Source organism: Cinclus cinclus, chromosome 4 (assembly GCF_963662255.1).
Source record: "Cinclus cinclus chromosome 4, bCinCin1.1, whole genome shotgun sequence".
Taxonomy (NCBI): Eukaryota; Metazoa; Chordata; class Aves; order Passeriformes; family Cinclidae; genus Cinclus; species Cinclus cinclus.
Window position 1 is genome coordinate 65,551,842 of NC_085049.1, and position 24,466 is coordinate 65,576,307.

Below are 24,466 nucleotides of genomic sequence, written 5' to 3' on the forward strand. Positions count from 1 at the left end.
GTCCCTCCCAGAGCTTCTCACCAGGGCCGCATCCGCGCGTCGGCAGGGACAAACAGAGCAGGCAGGAAGGGCTCCCGCGAGCCCAAATGTTTGCTTTATTTGGCAAAGTCAACACAAGAGCAGCCAAATTAGGGAGGATCTGATAACGTCTTCCTCGGTGAGCGGGTCCTGGATGAGTGTCCCTGCTCCCAGCTCCAAGCTGCTGTGGATATGGGTGGCTCCCAACCCAAGGGCGTGGGATGGTGGGGATGGCGTGGTCACAGGAGCCCCAAAACCACAAGGAAGCACCTCTTTGTTTCCATGAATTTCTTCATTGCACATTGCTATGAGTAAGTCAATCATAATTATGGTTAGTAATGCATGTGTAATGCAAGCTTCTACAAAGTTACTTGTAGAAAAAGCAAGCCTTTAAACATAGACTTATTTATGATTAATTAGTTTATGCATCCATCTATCTATCTATCTATCTAAATACATAAAATGTAAAAACACATTAGTCAAATTATTCATCAAACCTTTCCCAGGAGTGGGGCCACTTGATGGTGGATGAAATCTCACTTCAAAGCTGATGGAAGTCGTGGAGTCAGAGGTGCACAAGGACGTTCACCTGGGGTAATGGTCGGACAGAAAAGCTCATTTTTGGGTAGAAAATGAATTACTTTTATGTTTTCAGTGTAAGCAGTGGCTCTGGAGCAGCTGGGGCTATCCCAGGAGGTCAGTTTGTCAGAGGTGTCTTTGTTCCCCGGTTAAAGCAGCGCCTTTGTTCTGCAGGTTACAGCGGGGCCTTTGTTGGGCCTTATCTGTGCTGCCCCAAGCTCCCACCGCGCTTGTCAGGGATGCTCCGTGTTCCTGGGCTGTGTTCCCAGGCTGGCAGGCACCTCCCAGGGCAGGTTTTTACAGCTGACATCCCCTGTCCATGTTTTTCTCCATTAAATCCTGGGAATACCGGCTGCACAGAGAGCAGGAGGTGCCATGGGGAAGGTGCCGGGGTCTGTTGGGATCTGTGGAGCAGAGCTGGTGCTGTTGCTGTGGTGGTTCCAGGATCCTCCTCGAGAAGGGATCCTGGGATTTTTGAGGTGGGAAGGGACCATGGGAGGCCTGTATCCAATGCCTGGATGAAGCGTGGCCAGCTCTGGGACCCACCAGCTCCCTCCTTGTTGGATCTTGGAGACTTCCAGAGATGGAAGCTGCACTGCCCCCCTGGAACCAGGTCCTGCTGCTTCTCCTGGTGGAAAGCATTTCCTGATGTGCCTCCTGGCTCTCCCTCCTTCCAGCTGATGCTGCTGTCTCTCCCATCGCTCTCTGTGGTGAAGAGCTTGGCTCTGTTTCCTCAATAATCTCCTTCATTGGGATGGGAAGATCCCTGTTATCACCTCCAGCCCATCTCCCACCACGGCACACACCCAGATCTCTCTGGAGTCAGGGCTCCCGACCTGGATGAGCTCTCCTCACACCAAGCACTTAAAGAGGAGGGTACAGGGGGCCTCAAGCCCTGGATGGTTGAAATAAGATTCCAAGCCAGGACAAGGTCACAGTTCCACATTCCCAGCCGAGGCTCCTCAGGCTCTGCAGTTCCTGCTCTGGAGACAAGAGCTCATCCAGCTCCAAGAGCCAACTGTGTGCCCTGTCCCTGGGATTTACCATCTCTGCTTTTTAATCACCAGGCAGAGGATGGGATTTTGGGATGTTGGTGCCACTGGATAAGGCCATGAGCAGAGGGGACAGGGACACTGGCTGCCCAAGCATGGCTTTGCTCTCCAAAACATCTGCTTCTTACCCAAATCCAGACCCCCAGGGTATTTCCTTCTGCCTCAGCTGGGCCTTCCCCTGTTCCTGCCAACAGCTCCATGCCCTGAGTCCACAGGGTTTTATCGGACACATGGACACTGTTTGCTCTCCTGCCAGGCTCCCGAGGGTGAGTAACTCACCAGCTGCTGGGGGGTCACAAGACACCAAGATAAACCTGTTAGACTCGATAATCACCACAGCAGCAGCAGCCAGCGCTAATCTCTGATCCTTCAGGGCCTCCTGAGCTCTTTGCTCTTAAATCCCCAAGAAATTTGCAGGATTAACGATGGAACGAGGTGCTCCTGAGGTGTCCTCCCATCTCCATCTTCCCTCCAAGCACATCTGCTGGGAATGTGGGGAGGGGGAGAAAAGGAGCAGCCAAATATCTGGGGGTGTACATTAGAGGAGAGTGATCGGGGGTTTGGCAGGGTCCTGAGGCTTGTTAAGGGAAATTAAATTCCTTTAATCAGTTCCATAGCCTGGATTATGCTAACACCAGGCCCTCTGTGCCAGCCCCTTCAACCTGGAGAAGAGAAGGCTCCAGGGAGAGCTCAGAGCCTTTTCCAGGGACTAAAGGGGCTCCAGGAGAGCTGGACATGGCCTGGGTACAAGGCATGGAGGGACAGGACACAGGGAATGGCTTCAGATTGGAAAAGGGGAGATTTGGGAAGGAATTCCTGGCTGGGCTGGAATTGCCAGAGCAGCTGTGGCTGCCCCTGGATCCCTGTCAGTGCCCAAGGCCAGGCTGGACATTGGGGCTGGGAGCACCTGGGACAGTGGGAGGTGTCCCTGCCATGGCAGGGCTGGCACCAGGAGGTGCCAGGCAAGGGAGGGCATGGAGGCAAAGCAAGTATGGGCAAGGGAGGGCTGTGTCCCAAAATCTCCTGAGGGATGTGTCACACACAAGGAACAGGAACACATCAAACACCACAGGGGGAGTGCACAGGGGGTTTATTCAGCCATTTCTATCACTGCAGCCAACACAGAGGATTTATGAGCTGGTGCTGCAGAGAGCCGAGTCCCAGCCCAGCTCTCAGGAGGACTTGTCCCGCACGTGCTCCATGATTCTCTTCAGCCCCAGCCAGGTTTCCTTGGCAGCAGGGACGATCTGGTTGGCGGGCAGCAGGAAGCCGTAGCGCCCTGTGTCCCGAAGCTCGAAGGCAAAGGAGTATTTGATCCCGTTGTCATAGCTCCAGTCAATGCTGCCTCCGCTGGCTTGGTCTGGAAGGGAAAGGGAGACGATCCAGAGGGGTGAGCAGAGGAATGGTGGAGTTCTGTTGTTCTGCTGTTTGTAATTTGGGGGACAAGGATGAGGTTTGGATGGGAAGGCTCAGGTGCCACCGGTGGTGTCACTGCCCAGGAGTACTGCAGCTTCCACAAGGGACACACCCTGAGGGGAGGGCAGGGATTGGTGTCCTGGGACAGCCCCTGAAAGCTCTGAGTGGCCAAATACTCACAGATGGTGCTGCAAATGGTGCCCACTTGGAAGGTGGTGCCATAGAGGGAGCGGATGGAATTGGCAGCAGCTCTTCCCAGAGATTCCTGGAGGGGAGAAGATGAAAGGAAAGTCAGGAAGCAGTCACACTCCCTAAGATTAAACATTTGGGATTTCACCAGAAATCTCCAAACTGCTTTGGAGACTATTCACACCAACAGCAGTCACAGCATTTCTGGGAGGTGCCACTGCAGGTGAGTTAACTTCCAGCAGGTTCTTTCAGTGTTCATCCAGTGTTTCTCTCACGGGCTTGTCAAGGGATGGCTCAAGAGATACCAGAAATTCCCAAGGCACTTGGGATCTTCCAATGCTCCAAGGTCAACTTTGTGCTCACTTCAACTACGTAATGGGGGTTGGATGGAAAATAGAGTGGGTTCTTTGTGAAGGAGGGAAAAGGCAACAAAGAGACACAGGGGAGCTGCATTTAGGTATTAGGACAAAACAAAGTCCCCATGAGATTTGGGGAACTTTGGGATGAGCTTGAAAAAGCTGTGGAATTCTTCTGTAGAAATATCAAAACAAATCAAAACAATTCAAACTCAGACTGAAATTGGCTCTGTCTGCACAGCCCTTTCAGCACAGGGTTAGAACAGAGACCTCCAGAGGTCTTTCCCATTGGAATTATGGTTGTGATTGTCTCAGAGATATTATTCCATCTGTGGTGCTGTCGTTAGGGAAGAGTATGGAAAGTATAGAGAGGCAGCTGGACAGAAGAGAAGAAGGTAAAGCAAGTCCTTGTGTCTCACCAGCTCGGCATAATCGTCTGGCCTGGTGCATTTGTATCCATAGGGATACATCAGGAGTTGGGAATAACTGTGGAGGGTCAGGAAGGCCTTGAAGTTTCCGTGATTCTTGATGAAGTCAACAACAGATTTCACTTCCACCTCGGAGTTGGCACTGGGCCCGTGGTAGGAGTCGGAGCAGGGCTTGTTACTGGCTCCAGGACCTGGTGGTGCAAGGAGGGAACAAACCTGTGAGGAGTGGAATTCCTGGGAGGTCAGGGCAGACCCACACAAAGCTGGGCTTTCCTAAGGACAGGCTGCAGCCAAAGCAAGGCCTTAAATGCTGATAAATGCTCAAGCACCAACAACAGAATGTGAATGTTCAAGGAATGTACTTTGAGATGATGCAACCTGCAACAGGTTGTCCAGGAACCCAGGAATCCCTATTCCTGGGGGTATGCTGTGGTTGGATGGGGCTTGGAACAACCTGGGATAGTGGAAAGTGTCTTTGCCCATGGCAGGGAGTGGAACTAAATAATATTTTGGGTCCTTCCAACCCAAACCGTTCTGTGATTCCAGGATTCCGTAATATCATGATGCTGCTTCCTCCTGTGCTCAGGGTGATTAATCCCCTTTATTAAGGCAGCTGCTGGTTCTGTGTAACAGGATCCAGAATCCAGAAGCTTTATCCCTACCTCCAAAACCTGCATCCCAGTTCCTGTTGGGATCAACTCCGATGCAGACGCTGCCGGGATTCTTGGAGCGGGTTTTCCTCCACATGCGATTCTACAACAGAGAAGTACTTCAAAAGGGAGCAAATCTGGGTGCTGGCACCAAAACTGCTCCCCAGAAAGAGCTGCCACCCATGAGGGATTGATCCTATGAATGATCCCAAGAGTATTTCAGACTGCCGAGATGGGCCAAGGGTCAAAAATCAAATGTATTTATTAAAACTGGGGTATTTACAGGGGGTTAGGGTGGCTTAGACAAATAATGAGGGTCTTTGTCTGCCCAGCTCTTTGGTAACTCCTCTCACAGCATTAAGACTGTCAGAGCCCCCTTCCCTCATGTTTATTATTTCCTTGGAAGAGTCAGGAATCTCCCTGAGCTCAGACAGAGAGCTGACCCACCGAGGTGTGAGTGTACACAAATCCATCAGGGTTGGCGACTGGCAGCAGGAAAAGATCCATCTTGTCCAGGAGGGAGGTGATGGAAGCATCTGTTCCATAGTCAGAGGCAATCTAGGCAGAGACAGAGCACACCCTGCTTAGCAGAGTAATTCCTTCCCAAATGTTCATTCCCTCATTGTTTGGGACAAAGGAAAGGCTGGATTTTTGGGCAGAGAAACAAGGAACATCCGTTATCGGCTGGCCATAATTGTTCCTTGTTATACAGGGAGTGAGCAGTGAATCTGTTGTATTATTTTATTCTGAAGACAGGAGGTCTTCAGAATAAAATGGGAGAGGACAACAAAATTTTCTCCTCCCTCACACAGGACAGGCCAAGGCTGGCACTAAAGCTGAAATGGAACAGCCAGGTTGGGAATTCTCAACTGTGCTGCACTGAGAGCCCAAGCAGCTTTTGGACAACACTCCTGGGCACAGGGTGGCTCTTGGGGATGGTTCTGTGCAGGGCCAGGAGTTGGACCTTTCCAACTCAGCTTATTCTGTGATCCTGTGACTTCTCTGGTGACTCAGTCATTTCCAGAAAGCTGGAGGTCTAGGTATTTTGTGGAAGGAAACCAACCCCACTGCATTTTTCTGGGTGAGCAGATTAAAGCAGCAAAATAACCTCAAACTCTTTGGTTATTTGTGTAACAATTTCACCTGAACCACTACATTTTGTCTGCCTAAACTCAGCCGTTCTAACAGGACAGAGTTTTCCAATTCCAGGTTGAGGCAGCCACCACATCCTGCGGGAGTCAGCTGCTTCAGGGAGGTGGACTAAATAAACACAGCGAGGGGTGATACCCTCTGAAATACCAGGAGACATTCCCAAGACAAACCCAAGGTGAAAGCCTGCTGCAGGAACCTTGTTGGCGATCCACAGGGCGCTGGCCTGGGTGACCCACTCGCGGGAATGGATGCCGGCGTCGAGCCAGATGGCCGGGCGCTTGGAGCCTCCGGTGCTGAACTGGGGAACCAAACAGGAGCATCTCAGACTCTGACACCTCTCAGGCAAGGACATCCCATAATATGCTCTGGGCTGTGTTGTCTGTCATGCATCCCCACGGGCACATTCCGTGATTGCTGGCGTACCTTCAGGACGTACAGAGGGCGCTTTTCATAGGATTCCCCGATCTGGATCTTTTCCACAAAGCTGTACTCGGATGCAAGATGGTCCAGTTCTGCATTAATCTGAAATGAAAGGTCATGGGGACATTAATATCGTGTTTGTGTGTTCTGCCATTCCTTCCAGAGAGTCGTGGGCTGATTCAGGTGGGATTCATCCCATTCCATCCCCCTGCACCTTCCACTATCCCAGGTTGCTCCAACCTGGCCTTGAACACTCCCAAGGATGGGGAAGCCACAGCTTTTCTGGGCAAAAGTTCTTTATTTCCCAGTTTCAAGATCCCCTTATTTCTCTTTCTTTCGAAGGAAGGGTTTTGACAGGGTCTGCAGGAGAGTTTATGGAATTTTCATCAACACTGTCAGGGATTAGTGCTGGCTGACTGTTCTGAGCACAAAATTAATACTGCAAAAACCAAACCCATGTGCCAGAAAAAGCTGCAAGGACAGTTTAGATCCTCATACAGGATGTTGAATTGAAGACAGCATGCAAAAAGACCAGAAAAAAAAGCAGAATACTCTTCCCCTGAGGTACTCACATCATCCAGAGTGTGGTAAGTACCAAAGTCGAAGCTGCTGCTGCGCTGCCTTTGGGCACTCTCGGCCATATCTTGCTTTTCTTTATCCAGAACATCCTAAAATAACATTCAAATGGTGAGAAGTGTCTGCTTCACTTGCTAAAAGAGAAATAAATGAAAAAGCAGTGAGTCAATGCTGGTTTAGATGCTGTTTGGGGATTACTGCTCATGAGGAAATGTCACATTAGTGCCCAAGCGGGTGATTTTTATCAGAGTTTACTGAATGAGGAGTAACATCAGTGTTGGCATTCCCAAATGTCTGGGGCCAAAAGTCCAGGTGTGATTCCTCAGGGATTGTCAGAAGAGCCCTGTGGAGTTTATTGATGCCACTACTCGGAGAACACCTACAGCGATCCATGGATTGTCCTGGAGGAATAATCCACAACCTACAAAAATAATGGGAGGATCCCAGGGAAAACAGAGTATGGGAAAGTGGGAGAGAGGCCAAATTGTCAATCTGTGTTTCCAGAAGATGTAAGGAATAAGTGCCAGTGGCATTGCTCACCTGCAGGTCTTCGATCAGGATGGAATACTCAATCCCCTGGGATTCCAGGAAGGCTTTCACAGACTGGACACTGACAGCAGGAATTCTCACATCCACGGGGAGGGCAGGGGCAGAGGGGTTGATCCAGAAATCCAGCTGGGCCGAGAAAGGAAAATTAATTTGGTTTGGGGAAAGCATCCTGCAAACAGCTCTTGCAGAGTTTTAGAAATACTTATTTCTCCCAAATCCAACGGCTCCTGCAGAGAGGAGCCCTGGAATGCTCTCTTCTCTGCAGCCTCACCACAACCTTGGATCAGTGCTTGTGATAAACCCAATAAAATAACAAATACCAAGAGGCTTGAGGCAGTTTTTTCATTGACTTCTAGGCTTTGGACACAAAAACAAGAGGAAATTTTAGTTGTCTTTGATGATTATTTTATTATTCTCCCTTTTACTAGAAATAATTTCAAGAAAAACTCCATATTGTAGTCTTAAGTAACACAAAACCCATTGTTTTCATTTCTCCTTTTACCTCCCCTTTGGTAGAACTTTTCTAAATTTTAATTTCTAAATTATTCGTATAATATGTTTTAAGTCAGTGATTTTACAAAGTGATGTTAAAACTTCTCACCAGTGGTAATAAGAACAATAATAATCTGGAATTTTACTGTGTAGACCAACTAATAAATTCCTTCCATAACTCTGGGAGACAAAACACTGCCATTCCCACTGGAAAAACAAGTTTTTCAACACTGAGATAAAGATCTAACAATTCAAATATGCTGTCAACCCAGCAGGAAAAATTATCGGTTCTGGCCCTCCTGAACACTGAACTGGTACTCGAACTTGCAGGTCAAATTTGAAGTGTTGAGAGAGTAAATTTATTTATGGCAGCAGCCCCAGGGTGATGGGAACCTTCCAAATGAGACACAGATTCACCCCCTGACCTGTTGGGAATGAGATGCAAATCCCGCCCCGTGTGAAATATTCCAAAACACCTCTGTGGCCACGACCCACCTCCAGGTGTTCCAGCGATTCCAAAAGCTGCAGCTGCTTGACCTCCTCCTCATTTTTGGTCTTGATTCGGAGAACCTGGTGCCTGCAATAAATCGGTGTCTTCAGAACCAGTCTCAGAAGGGGGCTGGGTGAACTGGTTCGTTCCTGGGATCGTTAATTGTGTGTTAATGGCTCATTTAATCAGTTGATTTGGTGTCACCCAAGAATTCAACCCACAAGGCGCGCCTTCCTCGCAAACCAGACAACGTGGATGAGTTTTAAATCACAGGGATCAATCCTGAAAATCCATCGGTTGTGGGAAAACAATATTCCAGTTGAGCTGGGGAAAGATCAGACGTTTGGGGAGCAGAGCAAGCACGAAACATGGGATTTGTTTCGCCTTCCTGCGGTTTAGTCAGAGGCTGACACCAGCCAAGGGTGGCTCGCACCGTTTCAGGTGGGATGAATCACCCTCGGGAAGCGCCTGGCTCCAGCTCCATCGCTGGAGCCATCAACTGGACAGCTGGGAGCACAGGCCAGTAATTGCACAACTAGAAACCTTTTTAAGATGGAAATGGGGTGAAAGGAAGTGAAAAGGGTCTCGGCACACGAGCTCAGGTACGTGGGTGTTTATTTGCAGCTGCTGAGAATGGACTCGGGATCCTCTCCCCGGCCAGTGGAGGGATAAGATCTCTTTGTTGAGCCCAGTTACGTCAGCTCTGAAGGCACTTTTGCACATTCATGACTTAATACTGGATTCTCCATCACCAGAAGCTTTAGCTCAGGGGTGGATTCTGCTGTGAATTAACCACAGCTGCTGAGGAATGGATTAATGAGAATTCAGTTCAGGACTAAATCATCAAAATAGCCCCTCCGGGCTTTACAAAAAAAAAAAAAAAAAAAAAATCACTGAGTTTTGGGACATTATTTCTTATTCTTAATCCTTAAACCTTCATACATAGTTTTACTCACTGGAATCTAGGGCTCACTCACTGCACCTCCAGATTTATCCAGTAGGATTTTATAATCTTTCATTATTAAAATCATCAGTGAGCCTGTGAGGAAATACCCTGCAGGATAATTCTTGCAATGCAACAAAGACAAACCTTTAGAATTTAACGGTTGGAAATCAGGATCTGAAATGCTTAGAAAGGCAGAAAGAGGAGGAAGAAAGAGAAATAATAAACTTGGTGGGGGGGGGGAGGGAAAGTGATGAACTTTCTCATCTGAGGACAGGTTGTGGTCTTTCAGCTCTGCTTTTGCAGTGAAGTTCAGCTCCAGCCAAAATCAAGCCTTGAATGAACAGGAATTGAGGATCTCAACTCCACAGCTGGACCCTTCTTACAGAACCCAAACGAAAATAAAGAGAGGTTCCCTCAAACACCAAAGCAGCAAAGCAACAAGAACAACCAGTCACAAAAACCAAAAAAACGTGCCCCAAGCAGATTTTGTGAAGTTGAGACCATGAAAAACAACAAGCAGGTATACCAGCCCTAAATGAAATGTTTTCCACAAGAGTGTCACTCACCCAACGAAGGTTTCCAGGCACAGGGAAGCCCCGATGAGGGCGCTGAAGATCAAAAGCAGCTTCATGTTTGCTGGAAGTTCAGCTGGGCCTGGCAAAGGGGAATTTATAGAGAGCTTTGGTTTTCAGATAAAACACATCTGATAGAACCTATCGCTCCATGTGATCAAGTTCTCACATTTATCAGGGCCTTCAAGGCCACCAGCAGGCAAGAGGCCGATTTCACCACCAAAAAAAAATTTTCCACTGACACATCCAAAACGGGGGGAGGAGTCGGTCCCAAAGCTCTAACCACAAAAATGTGTGTGTCCTTTCACACGTTTTTCAGGGCAGAGGAAAACAGGGACAAACAGAACTCATCCCAGCTCTCGCTGGGGGTCAGGATCTCTACCAGCCTGCTCTTGGTCCTGGGCATTTCCAGTTGTCCATTCCTTGTTCCAAAGGGTATTTGAGTAGTTGTTCAGGTGGGAGGGCAGACTCCTGCCTGAGCTTTGGGAATAATCTCCTGTGGGAACACCCAGCTGTTCAGCTGTTCCCAGCTGTGGGAACACCCCACAACACAATTGCAGGTAGGGCCACAGGGCTGCTGGATAAACTTTTTGTTTATCCAAATCAAAAGGTTTGAGGGCCAGCCAGGAGCTGACCCTGCTGTCACACCTGGGGTTCCTGAGGAGAAGGGACAGAGGGGAGATGTTCAGCTGCTAGATCCACCTCAGGAGAAACACTAAAGGAATTCCCAAAGGAAACTTTTAGTAAAGATCTCAGCTGTATCACTCAGCATTTGTCAGCACCTTCCTGAGGAGTCCCCTCTCACCTCCACTCCCACCCTACTCTTCCATAGGTGTCCTGTTGTGTTCACAGTTCCCGGCAAGTCCTTTGCCTCATTTTCTTGGGAACAAAGGGAGCCCCGGGCAGGGATTAGTCCTGTTTTGGTCTTTAGGATTGAGTCAACTTGTAACTGCTGTGTCTTGGGGGCACCAGGAGTTTAACCAAACCCAGTCCCTGGGGGAAAAAGATCTCCACTACCTCACCCTCAACCAAATAACAAAAATTTATCCCAAGAGGCAGGAACCATCACAGGAATTTCCTGCTCCTGGAACTACATCAGCTCTGGTGGAAGCAAATTCCACCTGCAGCTTCCAGACTCCAATATTTCATAAGGAATCAGCTGACTGTCCACAGCACCTGCCACGGGTCACTCTTTGAAAACAGGAAGGAGGGATTTAATCTAGGGTGAAATTAGAGCTTGTTCCATTACTCATGTTACATCCCACATGGATTTAAGAGCTGCCAAGAAACCCTGCCAAACCCGACGCTGGGATCCAAAGTATCCTGACAAGCTCTGAATGCCCTGATTGGCATCCTCTGGGGCCTCCACCCACTGCATTTCAGGAGCTGCATCTAAATCAAACCTTGGACTCACTCCTCACCCCCTGGAGGGGCTACAGGGCCCCCAGCAATGACCTCCTGCTGTAGCCTTGAGGATCTAAAGGGTCAGGAGATAAGCCCTGAGCCACGGGCATCCATGAAATGGGAGTGAATCCAGAGGAGGCCTCAGAGCTGCTCCAGGGCTAGAGCCCCTCTTATCTGGAGCCAGGCTGGGAGAGCTGGGAATGTTCACCTGGAGAAGGGAAAAGGATCCAGAGAGAGCTTCCAGCACATTCCAGGGTCTGAAGGGGCTCCAGGAGAGCTGGAGAGGGACTGGGGACAAGGCATGGAGGGACAGGACACAAGGAATGGCTTCCCACTGCCAGAGGGCAGGGATGGATGGGATCTTGGGAACTGGGAATTCCTGGCTGGGCTGGAATTGCCAGAGCAGCTGTGGCTGCCCCTGGATCCCTGGGATGTCCAAGGAAGGATTGGACACTGGGGCGGGGAGCACCTGGACAGTGGGAGGGCTGGAACTGGGTGGGCTCTGAGGTCCCTTCCCACCCAAACCATTTAGGGATTTTACAAGGCTGAAAACATCCACAGTGCTGATCCCAGGGCCCAAAAGGGGAGCAGCAGGAAGCAAAGGTGACACAGCAAGGGCAGGTGGGAGAAGGGAGCTCACCACAAGCAGCAGAACCCCACGGGATCCAACCAAGATGAGCAGAGCAGATCTGGTGGCACTGACCAGGTCCAGGTCCTCAGACAGGTCCCAGAGCAGCCAGGATGTAACCAAGCACAGGTCCAAGTGCCCCCTGAACCCACTGCAGCTCAAGCAAGTCCCAGAACAATTTGGCTCAGCTCAAATGCTGCCCGGGGTGGGTGGAGGGTGTGTGGGTGAGGGCAGGCAGGGCTTTCCTGCAGCGTGGGCAGTGCTCTCCTCACCGCCCTGCAGGGGCTGTGGAGTCATTCTGTGAGTCAGGAACACCCTGGGGACACCTGAGTGAGTGAAATGTTCAATCAGTCTCAGCCCACCAAAGCCTCTCCATGCCTAAAATTGCTGTACTGGTACAAATTTTCCCTGTGCTGTCACTGAGAGAGGCCAGAACGGGCTCACGCCAGCAACGACAACTAGTATAGCCTCAAAAATCATTAAATTTCAGTGGAGTCAGTCCATTTTGTAAAATCCAGACCCTTTGTTGTTGCTGCCTCAAATGATGCAAACCAAGGTCCAGTGTTATAGCCTCTCCTGTTATTTTTAGGGGGGAGGAAAAAATCCCAGAAACTTTTCACCTTTGGATAGAAATATTTCATTGACGTGGCAAAGGGCTCCACTGGCAACTCATCTCCTGGATATTCAGAGTTTATTGGCTATAATGTCAATGTATTTTGGATTACTGATGAGGGAATTATTACTTCTGTAAATTATGGATTGCCTCCATGTCCCTAATCCCCCTTGAAAATGCCCTGGATAAAGAATGAGTAGGGATTTCAGTATATGGTTTATCACCCGTACATTCAGAATTAATTTTAGAAGCAGAAACATATTTTGTATGTTTCTGGAAAATCTGCAGCTTTATGTCAGTGTAATAACCCTGGCTGCAATGGAGCTACGTACTTCTAACTCAGTTTTCCTTAAATTAGGAAATCAAGACCTTCAAATTTGGAGGGTTATCCTCAGACCCACAGCCCTTCCCATTTACAGCATTTCAGAGCAGAAATATGAAGTTAAACCTGCACAAAAATTTGAAGTCATGCATGTGTTGGAAATGAGAGAGCTTTCCTGACTAATTTTTAATTGGTCATTTTAATTATTTATGAGCAGCACCCACTTTTAACCAGCACTAATGAAGCTTATCCACAGACCTTTATTATTACTTTGATCATTAAATTGTTGATCCAGTGTGTTAAAACTGACCCTGACAAACTTCAGTGAACAGACCCAAAGGATTTGAAGACTGGGCATGTGGGATCTTAAATTGGTGGCACTTCAAGGATATTGGAGTAATTAGAAAACTAGAGGAAATTAAAGCCTGAAAGGTAGGAGCCTCCATGTCTGAGAAAAAGGTAACAAAATTAGTAAGTAATTTGGACCAGATCAGTATAAAAATTAAGGAAGTTAATGGGGAACACAATACAATTAATGAAGAAGATTACGCAATTTAGAATCAATCAACCTTAATATGCTTGTTTAAATATAGAAACAAGTGAAAACTTTTTGTACTGGGGCTCATGTGGAGGCCTGAACTTTGTCAGTCATACACACAAACCTTGGCTAAGAATAAATATCTGACTTGCTACATTATTAAAAAGACGATGTTAGGAGTCTTATTTATCCCTAGGGTTTCGGTGACACTAGTACAGAAATGTGAAGTCGTGCTTGCACAGAAATACAAAGTAACACCCACGCAGAAATACGAAACTACACTCGCACAGCACGCAAATAGAGCTAAAACCCCTTCAAATTTTACCTGCTGACTGTGGCAACGCGTGGGTCTGACACACATGGCAACGTGCAATGAAACAATTTAACTATAAAGACAAGTAAAACAACAAAAAACCAAGCAAACAGAAAACAGGGCGAAATGCGTCCCCGTGAGGGCTCCTTCTTTCCCCCCCTCCCAACATGGCGGCCCCCTCACGCGCTTCGCGCCAAAACCCGCCCGTGAGCCCCGCCCCCGGCGCGGCCGGTGACGCGCGAGAGCGCCCGCGCATGCGCAGAGAGCGCCCGCGCATGCGCAGAGAGCGCAAGGCCGCGGCGGCGTGAGGGGAGCCAAGCAGCCGGGAGGGAAAAGGGAAAAGTGTACCCGGCCTGAGGGGAGAGAGTGGGATAGATCCGGGGAGAGGTGAGGTGAGATCTGGGGAAGCGGGAGAGCGGAGGTTGGGGAGGAGGACGGTGAGGTTTGGGGAAGAGGAGCGGTGAAATTTGGAGAGGGAGGTTGGAGGGGAGAAGGGAAGGTGAGCAGAGAGGTTTGGGGAGGAGGACAGTGAGGTCTGGAGAGATGAAATGTGAGGAGGGGGAGAAGTGAGGTTTGGGGAGTGGGAGGAGCAGAGAAAGGGGAAGAGGGGAAGTTTGAGGAACGGGAGAGGTTAAATTTGAGGAGGGGGATCGGAGAGGTTTGTGGTGAAGGAGGGGACACGTTTGGCGTGGAGGAAAGTTAAAGTTTGAGGGGGGGAGAGGGAGAGCTTGGGGAAGGGGTTGAGGTCTAGGGGGAGATGTGAGGGCTGCCTGCCTGTGACAGTTATTTCCTTCACATGAACTGTTACTGGACATAAAGGAGGGAATAAAATCGGTGGGTTTCATATGACAGAAAATACTCTGAAATGCTTACTGAAATAAGTGAAAATTTTCGATAAAAACGCTGGTCTTGCCTGCGGGAGGCAGGAGCTTTCCCTCCTCATTTTGAAGGATATTATTATTCAAAGATGAGGTAAAAGATGGACGTTGTTCCTCAGTAACCTGGCTGAGAATCTCCCTGCTTAGTAAAAATTCACAGATTTTGCCTTTCCCCTCTGTTCTCGCAGACAATGACACCAAATAAGAGTCCAGACACTTCCCTCATCGACCTGGCTGTGAAGATGAGGAAACAGGCTGAGACCAGGAAGGTGGTGCTGGCCTGGGGACTCCTCAATATATCCGTAGCAGGCATGATCTACACTGAAATGTAAGTTTATTGATTCAAACCAGCAAAGATTCCACTGTGTGGAGCCCCAAGTATCCCCCAGGATGGAATTTCTGCTAAATTCTCCCTTCTTGTTTTGCTTTTGCTTTTCAGGACTGGGAAACTCCTAAGCACATACTACAACATCACCTGCTTTCCACTCTGGTACATTGGTGAGTCGTTGCAGCATTTAATTTCAGGATTGTTTTTTACTCATTTTTATTGCTGGGAGGTAATTTTTAAGGTACGTTTGGTTTGTTGGTTTTTTTTTTTTTGTTTGTTTGTTTTTTTTTAATTTGAATTTTAAACCAAAACTTTGTTTTGCTTTCTTGTGATCTCCCTTGAAATTGCTGGAATTCCATCTTTTTAGTGGCAGATAATTAATGTTAACAGCTTTTTCTCTATGGTAAAAGGGCAGGAAGGACTTATTAATGCATGAAATCTTTGTTAATATGTGGATTAAGGCTTTAGAAAGCCTCAGGTTTATTTTTCCTGGTGTGTTGTGCTCTGGGTGTGGGGGGTATTTTACAACAATTCAAGTTGGTTTCAGAGGAGGAGACTCTAAGCTCTGTCAGACAGGTTGGAAAGAAAGAAGAATCATGAGATTTCCTTTTTGGACAATAACAATCCCATTAAAAAAGAAATTTAAAATGTATAAATTAATTTCAACAGTGAGGAAAATTTTCTCCAGTTGTTTTTGCCTGAGAAAGTGAAGAAATCTTAGATACTTCTCTGAACTGGCAGCACTAATAATGACCTTTTTAAAATAGACATTGCCTGAATTTGCCAATAATGTGATTTTTGCTCAAACAATGACAGAAAGTCGTGTGTTTCTCACAGAATTTGCCCTGGCAGCCCTGTTCAGCCTCAATGCCCTGTTTGATTTCTGGAGGTATTTCACCTACACAGCAGCACCGACCAGCCTGGTCACGAGTCCCAGCCATCAGATCATGGGCTGGCTGCGCAAGGCAGGTGGGGAATGAACACTCTTTAATCTTTCTCATTTTTTTTTTTTTTGTTGTTGTTGTTGTTGTTTCTCCAGTTCTGGATTCTTTATTCAGAATTATCTCCTCTGATAAGAGCTGTAAACTGAGCTGGGCGTGTGGGGTTGTCCTGTGCAGGACGTGGGCTTGATGTTGTTCCTCGTGTTGTGGTTTGGTTTATGGCCATTTGAGGTGGAACCGATTTGAGAAAATTGAGACATTAGTTAGTGTGGTAAATATGAGAACACTGGGCAGGTGGAGGAGCTGATGGAATATTAGAGAAGTTCCCCAGTTGGATTTATTCCAAGCTGGGGGTCACAGATCTCAGTTCTGTCTGAATTCTGTATGGACCAGGTTTTTGGTGTTCCTTTTTAACATCTCTAAATAACACAGGTGTGTGTTTAAGGGCAATTTGGGGCTGCTGCATCCCCACTTCTAACCATGCTCGTGCTTGCCTTGCAGCTGTACAAATCACCCCTCCACGGGAGCCAGCAGCCAAGAGAGTGCTGTCCCTGACACCGTCACCACCGATCCAGGGGCAGTGTGTACTGAGCTACAGCCCCTCCCGCTCTCCCAGTGCCAGTCCCAAGTTCTCTGGGAGCTGCCTGAGTGGCTACAGCCCCCAGCTCCAGGCTCTGGCAGGGGCCAGCCCCTCTCACAGCACCTCTGTCACTTACTCACCCAGCAGCAGCTACAGCAAGGTAATGGATAGGACACATCCTAAAGGCACAGCTTGAGCCTTGTAAAAGAAAAAAAAAAAAATTTGTTTGTTTTCTCCCAAGGTTTCCAGCAGCTTCAGCCACTCTCCCAATGGATCTCCCTATTCCATGAGTGTGGGACCTGTGGACAGCAGTGGGATAAGGTCTCACTACAGATTCTCCCCCATTCGCTACAATAATTCCACCTGCAAAGACGACTGCATAACTGATGTCAAATCCCTGGACACCTTCCTGAGGAATGAGGAGGAGAAACAGCACCGAGTTCAGTTAGGTAAATTGGGCTGATGCCTTGGCTTTTAGCTTTTATATTTTTCAGAATCTCTGCTGCTTGGTCTGTAACTCTGAAACTTCACGTTAGGTGTTAGTGAGTTCTCTTCACAGGAGAGTCAGACAAAACAATCCCTTCCCAGCTGGAGAATCAAGGACAACTGGGACCCAAAATGCAGAGGGAAAGGGAGCAAGCCAGGGGGCTGAGACTTCATAGCCTGGGGCTGTGCTTGGATAATTGACCCCAAGAGGAACCAAAACTTAGAAAAGTGTAAAACTCATGACCAGGATCCATCCTGGATTTGATTTGGGTGTAGCCCCTCTTGCACTGCCCAAGGTGAATCCTTTCAGTAAATTCCTATTTTAGTCCTTTTGCTCTGCCTAGTCTCTGTTCCAGGTCAGCCTTTCCAGGCAGCAGGGAGATTTCCTGGGAAAAGCTTGAAAGGGAAGTGGTGTTGGTTTTGTCCCATATTGGCAAGCTTGCTCCTAGTGGGGAATTGGCGTTTGAGAAAGAGTCCCTGAGTTTTCCTTCAAGCAGTTATTCAGTTATTCCTTGGAACAGGCTCTAAACATGGGAATGCTGATGGATTATCTCTGTAGTTATTGGCTGTAATGGACTGAGATAAGATCACCTTGATGAGGGGGGCATTTTGTCCAGGTGGTTTCAGGTAAAGGGGCTGAATCCAGTAAATTTTTGTCCTGGACTGGGACAAGCAAAATAAGGGTGAATTCAGTGTTTCTGCAGAGTGACTTCAATGTTTTCACTCACACTGACGTGTTGTCCCTGTGCTGATAGTTCCAGAATTACGTGGCAGTAATTGAACTTATCTTTCTAATGAATGAATCTTTTCAGGGAGCTCAGATTCCAGCTCTCCCTCCAGCAGCCCAACATTTTGGAACTACAGCCGGTCTATGGCAGACCATGCACAGATCCTGAGGAAGTTCCAGTACCAGCTGGCCTGCAGGTCCCAGGCTCCTTCTGCACACAAGGATGAAGCTGATCTCAGCTCCAAACAAGCTGCAGAAGAGGTAAATTCCGCAGGAAAAGAATGGTCAAGAAGGAGAAATGGGATTTTAAAATGCACCTTTGTGCAAAGGTTTGGATTCGAGCTGGGTCAGGAATGTGGGGCTGAAGCATTCAGCCAATTCCTTTATTTTGCAAGCAGCAGGAATTGTCACAGACCCTAAAAACTCTGGGTTCCATGAGGTTCTCATACGGATTTAACAAACCTTTCCATAGGTTTGGGCACGGGTGACAATGAACCGGCAGCTCCTGGATCACATGGATTCCTGGACAGCCAAATTCAGGAATGTAAGTCCCTCTCTGAGGAATTCCAAGTGGACTGGGGAAATCCTCTGTGCCTGAGATGGGAAGGGTTGCAGTTCCTGTCTGAGGGTTGGGCTGGTCTGTCACACACAGATCCCACAAATTCATCACCTCCCTGATATCCAGAAACAAACAGGAGAGGGACTGGATCCATCAGGTTGTGCTTGGAGGGCTGTGATTCATAATCTCCTTTCCTCATTGTCCAGAAAAGCTTCACCTGCTACAGATCAACTCCTACACATTACATTTTCAGAAGCTGTTAAAGCTTAAATCCTGCCTGGCTTGATAATTAAATTAAATTATTTCCCTCCTTAACTGGATTCAGTGCTTCTGTTAAACTGCTTTGTGGTCGTGGTGGGGATGGTTGTAAGGTGTAAGCTGAGGTGTTTGTTAAACATTCTTGTCTAATAAACCATTTATTAAGGTTTATTAAATATTGCTGTTGTTTCTGAGCTTGAATTTCCCCCTTTTTCCTTCCTAGTGGATCAATGACACCATTCTGGTGCCACTTGTGGAAGAGATGGAATCTGTGAGCACTCAACTGAGGAGGATGGGCTGTCCAGAACTGCAGATTGGAGGTAGGATCAGCAGCCTGGGAATTCCTTTGGAATGGGTATTACATAAATTAGGTCTGGGAAATATTTTTGTTCCATTTCTGCTCCGTTTTGGTGCTGTCTTTGTTCCACCTCCTGCATTTTGTTAAGATGGGAAGATTTTCCATAATACTTCTATAAATATCAATGCTTGGACACTTGGGTAAAATTCTTAAATGCCTCTTTCTCCCCTCCCCCCCCATAAATTTAATTTTACAGCTCAAATTACCATGAATAGTAATTGATTACTCATCAGTCAGAAAGCATTTAAAAGACAGATGTGCTGTGAATTCTCAGTGTTTCCCAAAACTCTCAGTCTCCACTGCTATGTGCTTTTCCAAGTTCTTCCTTCAAATCACCCCCTTCCTGAAAGAGAAGTGCTTTTTAAAATTCTGTCAGATTTTTAAAAATTCTGATGAACTGGGATTTTGTTTTTCACTTCAGTTTAGGATTCTGTAGCAGCTGCTTCTCCTGTTGTTTCAAGTTAATTGAGAAGTGGATTTGATGTGCTGACTTTTAATTAAATTACTCTTTTTGGGTTGTTCTTGGAGTGTTTCCTCCAAAGCTACTGTTGCGAAGTGCTTAGAAACAACAGTAGATGCTGCTTTATTTTCACTTTGTTTCTCTCCCACTTCTCTTAAGTTCCTTTCGGTTCCTTGTAGCCGACGTGAAGGAGCTCTGTGCTACTTTGTAGTGACTGAGCTGCTGTTTGGGGTGAGGAATCAAACGTTTCCAGCCCTGCGAGGGGAGCTGGGAATGCCCCCGGGCTGAGGTGAGCCTCCTGTGTTGCAGAAGCCAGCATCAGCAGCCTCAAGCAGGCAGCACTGGTGAAAGCCCCGCTCATCCCGACCCTCAACGCTCTGGTGCAGTACTTGGATCTCACCCCCAACCAGGAATATCTGGTGGAAAGGATCAGAGGTTCGTGGTGTTGCTGTTGTGATTTCCAAACATTTCCACGCCGCAGTGAATTTATTGTATCCCAGAGAAACTGTGGCTGCCCCTGGATCCCTGGCAGTGTCCAAGGCCAGGCTTGGAGCACCGTGGGACAGTGGGAAGTGGGGGTGGCATTGGGTGATCCTTCAGTTTCTGTCCAATCCAAACCATTCCATGATTTCCTGCTGCCTGCTCAGGGTGCAAAGGGATTGAATCGCTTTGTTATCTCTGAACAAAAATCCTGCAACTCCACCCCTTCTATCAATATCTTCCCTATCAATCTTCTGAATTTTCCCCATTTTTCTATACCAGAACCCACCCCCCTTTGTTTAGATGCACTTCCAGCCCTCAGGAAGTGAATAATTGTTGCTTTCCAGAGCTTTCCCAGGGGGGATGCATGAGCTCCTTCCGATGGAACGGAGGAGGGGATTTCAGGGGCCGGAAATGGGACACAGACCTTCCCACCGACTCCTCGGTGAGTCTCCAGGGACACCTGGATCCTAGGGCTTCAAGCTGCTTGCATTTTGGGATAGGGAGCAGCTAGGAACATGGGAAAATCAGAAAACGGAGCTTTGCAGCTTTTCTGCTGGATAATTCGAGAGATTCCATTGCTGGAGGTGGAAAAATCAACCTCGAAATAGGATTTGATTTTCTCTTTTTGGAACATGGAATTGTCCAGCTGTGGAGCAGCTCTGAGTGTCCTGATAAACAGGAATAGCTCAAAAGTACAAATAAAGAAGTTTTAATATTAATTTAAGGCTATTAGTTAAAAAATAGACAATTTTGCTTTTTTTTAAATTGTGGGTAATACAATGCTGAGAGCTCCAAGGTGCATCTCCCAGATTTTTTAAGATTTGTGACATTTTTTTCCAGCAAATTTTTCCTGTCAAACAGCTTCTGTTGGGTATAAGGAGCACAGAAAGCACCAGATCACAGATAATTTGCTGACGTTACCCACATAAAATATTGAGAACTCTCCAGAAAGGGTTGAAACAACCCTCAGGCTGACCCCTGGTTTTCTGGATGCTCATCCTAAGACTTTATTTCACAATTCTGGCATTCCTAAGGCTCGTGTCCAGCCCAGATTTTTGCAGTGATTTCCATGAGGGAAAGGGAGAGGTCTCCTTGCTGGGTTTGGGGTGGGCAGAGCTGTTTTTTGAGCTCCTCTGCTGTTCTCAGCCAAATCTGAAATGGATCATTTAGACATGAAGCTGCTCCTAAGACTGGGTTTAAGCCAGCATTGTACCACAGATTACCAAAGACTGGAATTAACTGCTGGGATCACGGGGAGGAAGCTGCTGGGTTTTGGGGCCATTCCAGTGAGATTTGGTTGTGTTTGCCCAGATCCTGATGCACGTGTTCTGCACTTACCTGGACTCCAGGCTCCCTCCTCACCCAAAGTATCCCGATGGCAAAACCTTCACTTCCCAACACTTCATCCAGACTCCAGATAAACCAGGTACTGGGCTGGCCTGGAGCTGCTCTTGTCCTCTGGGATCAGGCAACATCTCTGAAATCAGCGCCTCTGAAATATGTTGTTTTTTGTTTTTTGTTTTTTTGGTTTTTTTAAATTAATTTTTAATTCAGACACTTCAAATGAAAACGTGTTCTGCATCTACCAGAGCAGCATCAACCCACCCCACTACGAGCTGATCTACGAGTGCCACGTCTACAGCCTGCCCAAGGTACAGGGCTTTATTCTCCTCCTGCTCTCAGGAATAATTTCCAGGGCTGATTTGGGGGTCTTTTTAAATCCCAGACACATGGTTTTTGTCCATTTACACAGAGGCTGGTCCAGCTTGGTCTTTGACCAGCACGTGGTACTTACTCTGCTGCTGAATACTACCTGTGGTATCTATTTAGGAGGCAGGAGCTTCCTCTTCTTAATTTTCTGTCATTTTATTGCAAAACCCCAAATCACAATCCCTAGTGGGTGATGTCACCACTTAAAGCTGGTGTAAATTCCGAGGGGAAGTTTCAGACTAGGAAAATTCTGAGAGTTTGAATTGTTTTGATTTCTAAATCGTTGTGTCTTTGTCTGTATCCAGGGCAGGAACAACATGTTCCACACCTTGCTGATGTTCCTGTACATCATAAAGACGAAGGAATCTGGGATGTTGGGGTAGGTATCCCATGGGAATGGTGTCAGACCATAACCACCACAGTGGAGTGATAATTAATGGTGTTAAAATCGAATTAACAGCAGCTTTTTAATAAAAAAAGGCTAATCCTGGTCCCTTTTTTTGCAGCCGTGTAAATCTGGGTTTATCAGGAGTCAACGTCTTGTGGATCTTTGGGGAATAATGGGACAGAGCTCTGGGGGACAGCGCTGCTCTGAGGGATGAGCTTGGACTGAAATGTGGATCTGCTACAAAACAGGATAATTAAAACTCAGCTTTGTGGACAGAAGGAGGAAGTGCCTATGATTCCAGTGTGGATTTTTTCAAGGCATTACAAAGAATATTTTACTGTGGAAATGCTCCTGTGAATGAACTCCAGGCAGGAGTTTTCTCTTTCCTGCTCCCACCTCCACCAGTCCTGTTTAAACTGAGCTTTGCTGATCTCAGATGAAACTAAACCAAGCCTCTTTTGAGGGTGCAGCTGGAACAGCCTCCCCAAGGCTGTGCACATCTGTGAGCACTTGGAAGGATAAAACAACTTGGACAGCTTCAGGATCCAAGAAATTCCAAGTCCGGAAGCTCTGACTCAGTTTTGCTTCATTTTATTCTGCATGATAAAAACTAATTAATTTTATCCCCGATTATTGGTGTAATCATGATTTCTGACCCCTCGAGCTGAAAAGAAGGGATAAAACCATGTTTGTCTTGCTGAGTTCAGCAAATAAGGATTTTACTTCCATTTTCAGTTTTTATTTCCATTGTTTTGTACAAAACCAGCGTGGCCCCCTCTCTTAGGGAGCCTTGTGAGCTCTGAACTCCCCGGGTTCCTTCACTGCCACCAACTGTCACCTGCCTTAGCTTTTGAATTTAATTTTCCTTCAGCTTTTTTTCACTAATCACCACCGAATTTGGGAGCTTTATGCACCTTGGTGGGAAACCAGGCTCTACACACCCCCAGGTTTCTGGAATGTACCTTTTTTGGTAAAAGCACTTAGATTTCCTTCAAAGAAAGGATCAATCAATATTTGTCAAATTTCTCTAAGGGGGAGAAGGAGAATGTGTTGTAAATTGTGGTAAATTAATATTTTAGAAGTGTGTCTATAGAACCATAAACACATGGAATCATTGTACTGTATTTTTTACTGAGGGGAGGGAAAGGGGAATTTTTGGAACTTTGCTGTTTTTTGATGTGAACTGCCTGGTTTTGGTGACTCTGTGTCTCTTTCCTGGGGGAACTGGGTTTTTCCAAGGAACTGGTAACAAAATGGCTCATTTGGTTCTTGTATTAAATGAGTTTGTTGTCTCAAACACTTTTTGGGATTTTTCTTGGCAATCGGCATCACCACATCCATCCAGGTACCCAAGAGAAATGTTCAAGAACCAGATTTAACTGGGATTTACCCCCAAATTCCCCCCTTCCAGGACAGCAGAGCCCTGTGAGTTCTGTTAGTCTGTCGTGTTCTAAAAACTTGTAAGTGCAGAAATCTCTCACCAAAAAGTGGGGATCTTCAGGAAGAGCCCATCCCATAGGGCACCCCTGGACTCTGCAGCCCCAGGACCCTGCATGTTTTTGGGGTCCCCAGAACCCCATATCCCTCTGTGCTCCTAGGATCCTGCACAGCCTCTTCCCACACAGCCCCCAGATGGATCCTTGTGCACCCCAACAGATCACACACCCCTCATTCCCTGTGCTCCCCAGTACCTCACACACCCCAAGAGATCACATTGCCCCAGTCCCTGTGTACCCCAATGCATCACACACCCCAATACCTCACACATCCCAGTCTTTGTGTACCCCAATACCTGGTGCACCCTGCTCCCTGTGCACCCCAATACATCACAAACCCCACCCTCTGTACACCCCAACATACATCACACATCCCAATGCACTCTGCACCCCACTCCCAGTACAGACCCCAGATTCCTGTGTACCCCAGTCCTGGTGCCCCGGTACACCCAGTTCATCGTGCGCCCCATTCCTGCTCCCATCCTGCACCACAGACCCTGCTCCTGTGTACCCCAACATTCCGCACCCCCTTTTCCCTGTGTACCCCGATACATCGCACACCCCTGTTCCTGCAGGCCCTAACTCTGCACCCCACATCCCCCTGCACCCCGATAATGCGGCACACCCCAGATCTTGTTCATTCCTGCTCCTGTGCACGCCCCATACAACGAGCACCCAAATTCCCGGGCACCCCAACATCTGTACCCTCTCACCTGTGTGTGCCCACATAACGTGCATCCCGCTCTTTCTGCGCCCCAAAACACCACACACCCTGCTCTCTCTGCACGCTGCTGCACGCCAAAATTCTGTGCACCCCGGTCTCTTTTCACCCCAAAACACCACGCACCCCACCCTCTTTATACCCCGCTGTTTTTGCACCCCAAAACACCGCACACCCCACTCTATAACCCGGTCTCTCTGCACCCCAAAATTCTGTACATCCCGCTCTCTCTGACCCTAAAACACCACGCACCCCGCTTTCTGTGCACCCCGGTCCTTCTGCATACCCAGTTACACCCCGCACCATGGTCACCACACATCCCAGTCTCTGCATCCTCTCACCTGTGCGCCCCAAAACACCGCACACCCTGGGCGTTGTGCACCCCGGTCT

At 47.7% G+C, this 24,466-nt stretch overlaps 2 protein-coding genes across 2 annotated transcripts; one reads left to right on the forward strand and one right to left on the reverse strand.

The window, feature by feature from the left end:
• Window positions 1-2,821: 2,821 nt before the first annotated feature.
• LOC134043299 (carboxypeptidase A2-like) lies at window positions 2,822-9,944 on the reverse strand. Its single transcript, XM_062491463.1, has 11 exons — window positions 9,880-9,944; window positions 8,373-8,454; window positions 7,377-7,511; window positions 6,833-6,928; window positions 6,264-6,362; window positions 6,037-6,138; window positions 5,136-5,246; window positions 4,701-4,791; window positions 4,030-4,229; window positions 3,246-3,330; window positions 2,822-3,009 (listed from the first exon to the last, which is right to left on the reverse strand). The coding sequence occupies exons 1-11, from the start codon at window positions 9,942-9,944 to the stop codon at window positions 2,822-2,824; spliced, it is 1,254 nt and encodes a 417-aa protein (XP_062347447.1).
• A 4,086-nt stretch (window positions 9,945-14,030) lies between these two features.
• TMEM209 (transmembrane protein 209) lies at window positions 14,031-22,992 on the forward strand. The gene is made up of 15 exons (XM_062491464.1): window positions 14,031-14,095; window positions 14,770-14,909; window positions 15,021-15,079; window positions 15,747-15,878; window positions 16,352-16,590; window positions 16,672-16,879; window positions 17,729-17,904; window positions 18,116-18,187; window positions 18,684-18,780; window positions 19,588-19,713; window positions 20,106-20,203; window positions 21,073-21,187; window positions 21,316-21,413; window positions 21,777-21,850; window positions 21,978-22,992. Exons 2-15 carry the CDS (start codon window positions 14,773-14,775, stop codon window positions 22,030-22,032), a joined length of 1,686 nt encoding a protein of 561 aa, XP_062347448.1. The 5' UTR covers window positions 14,031-14,095; window positions 14,770-14,772; the 3' UTR covers window positions 22,033-22,992.
• The last annotated feature ends 1,474 nt before the right edge of the window (window positions 22,993-24,466 follow it).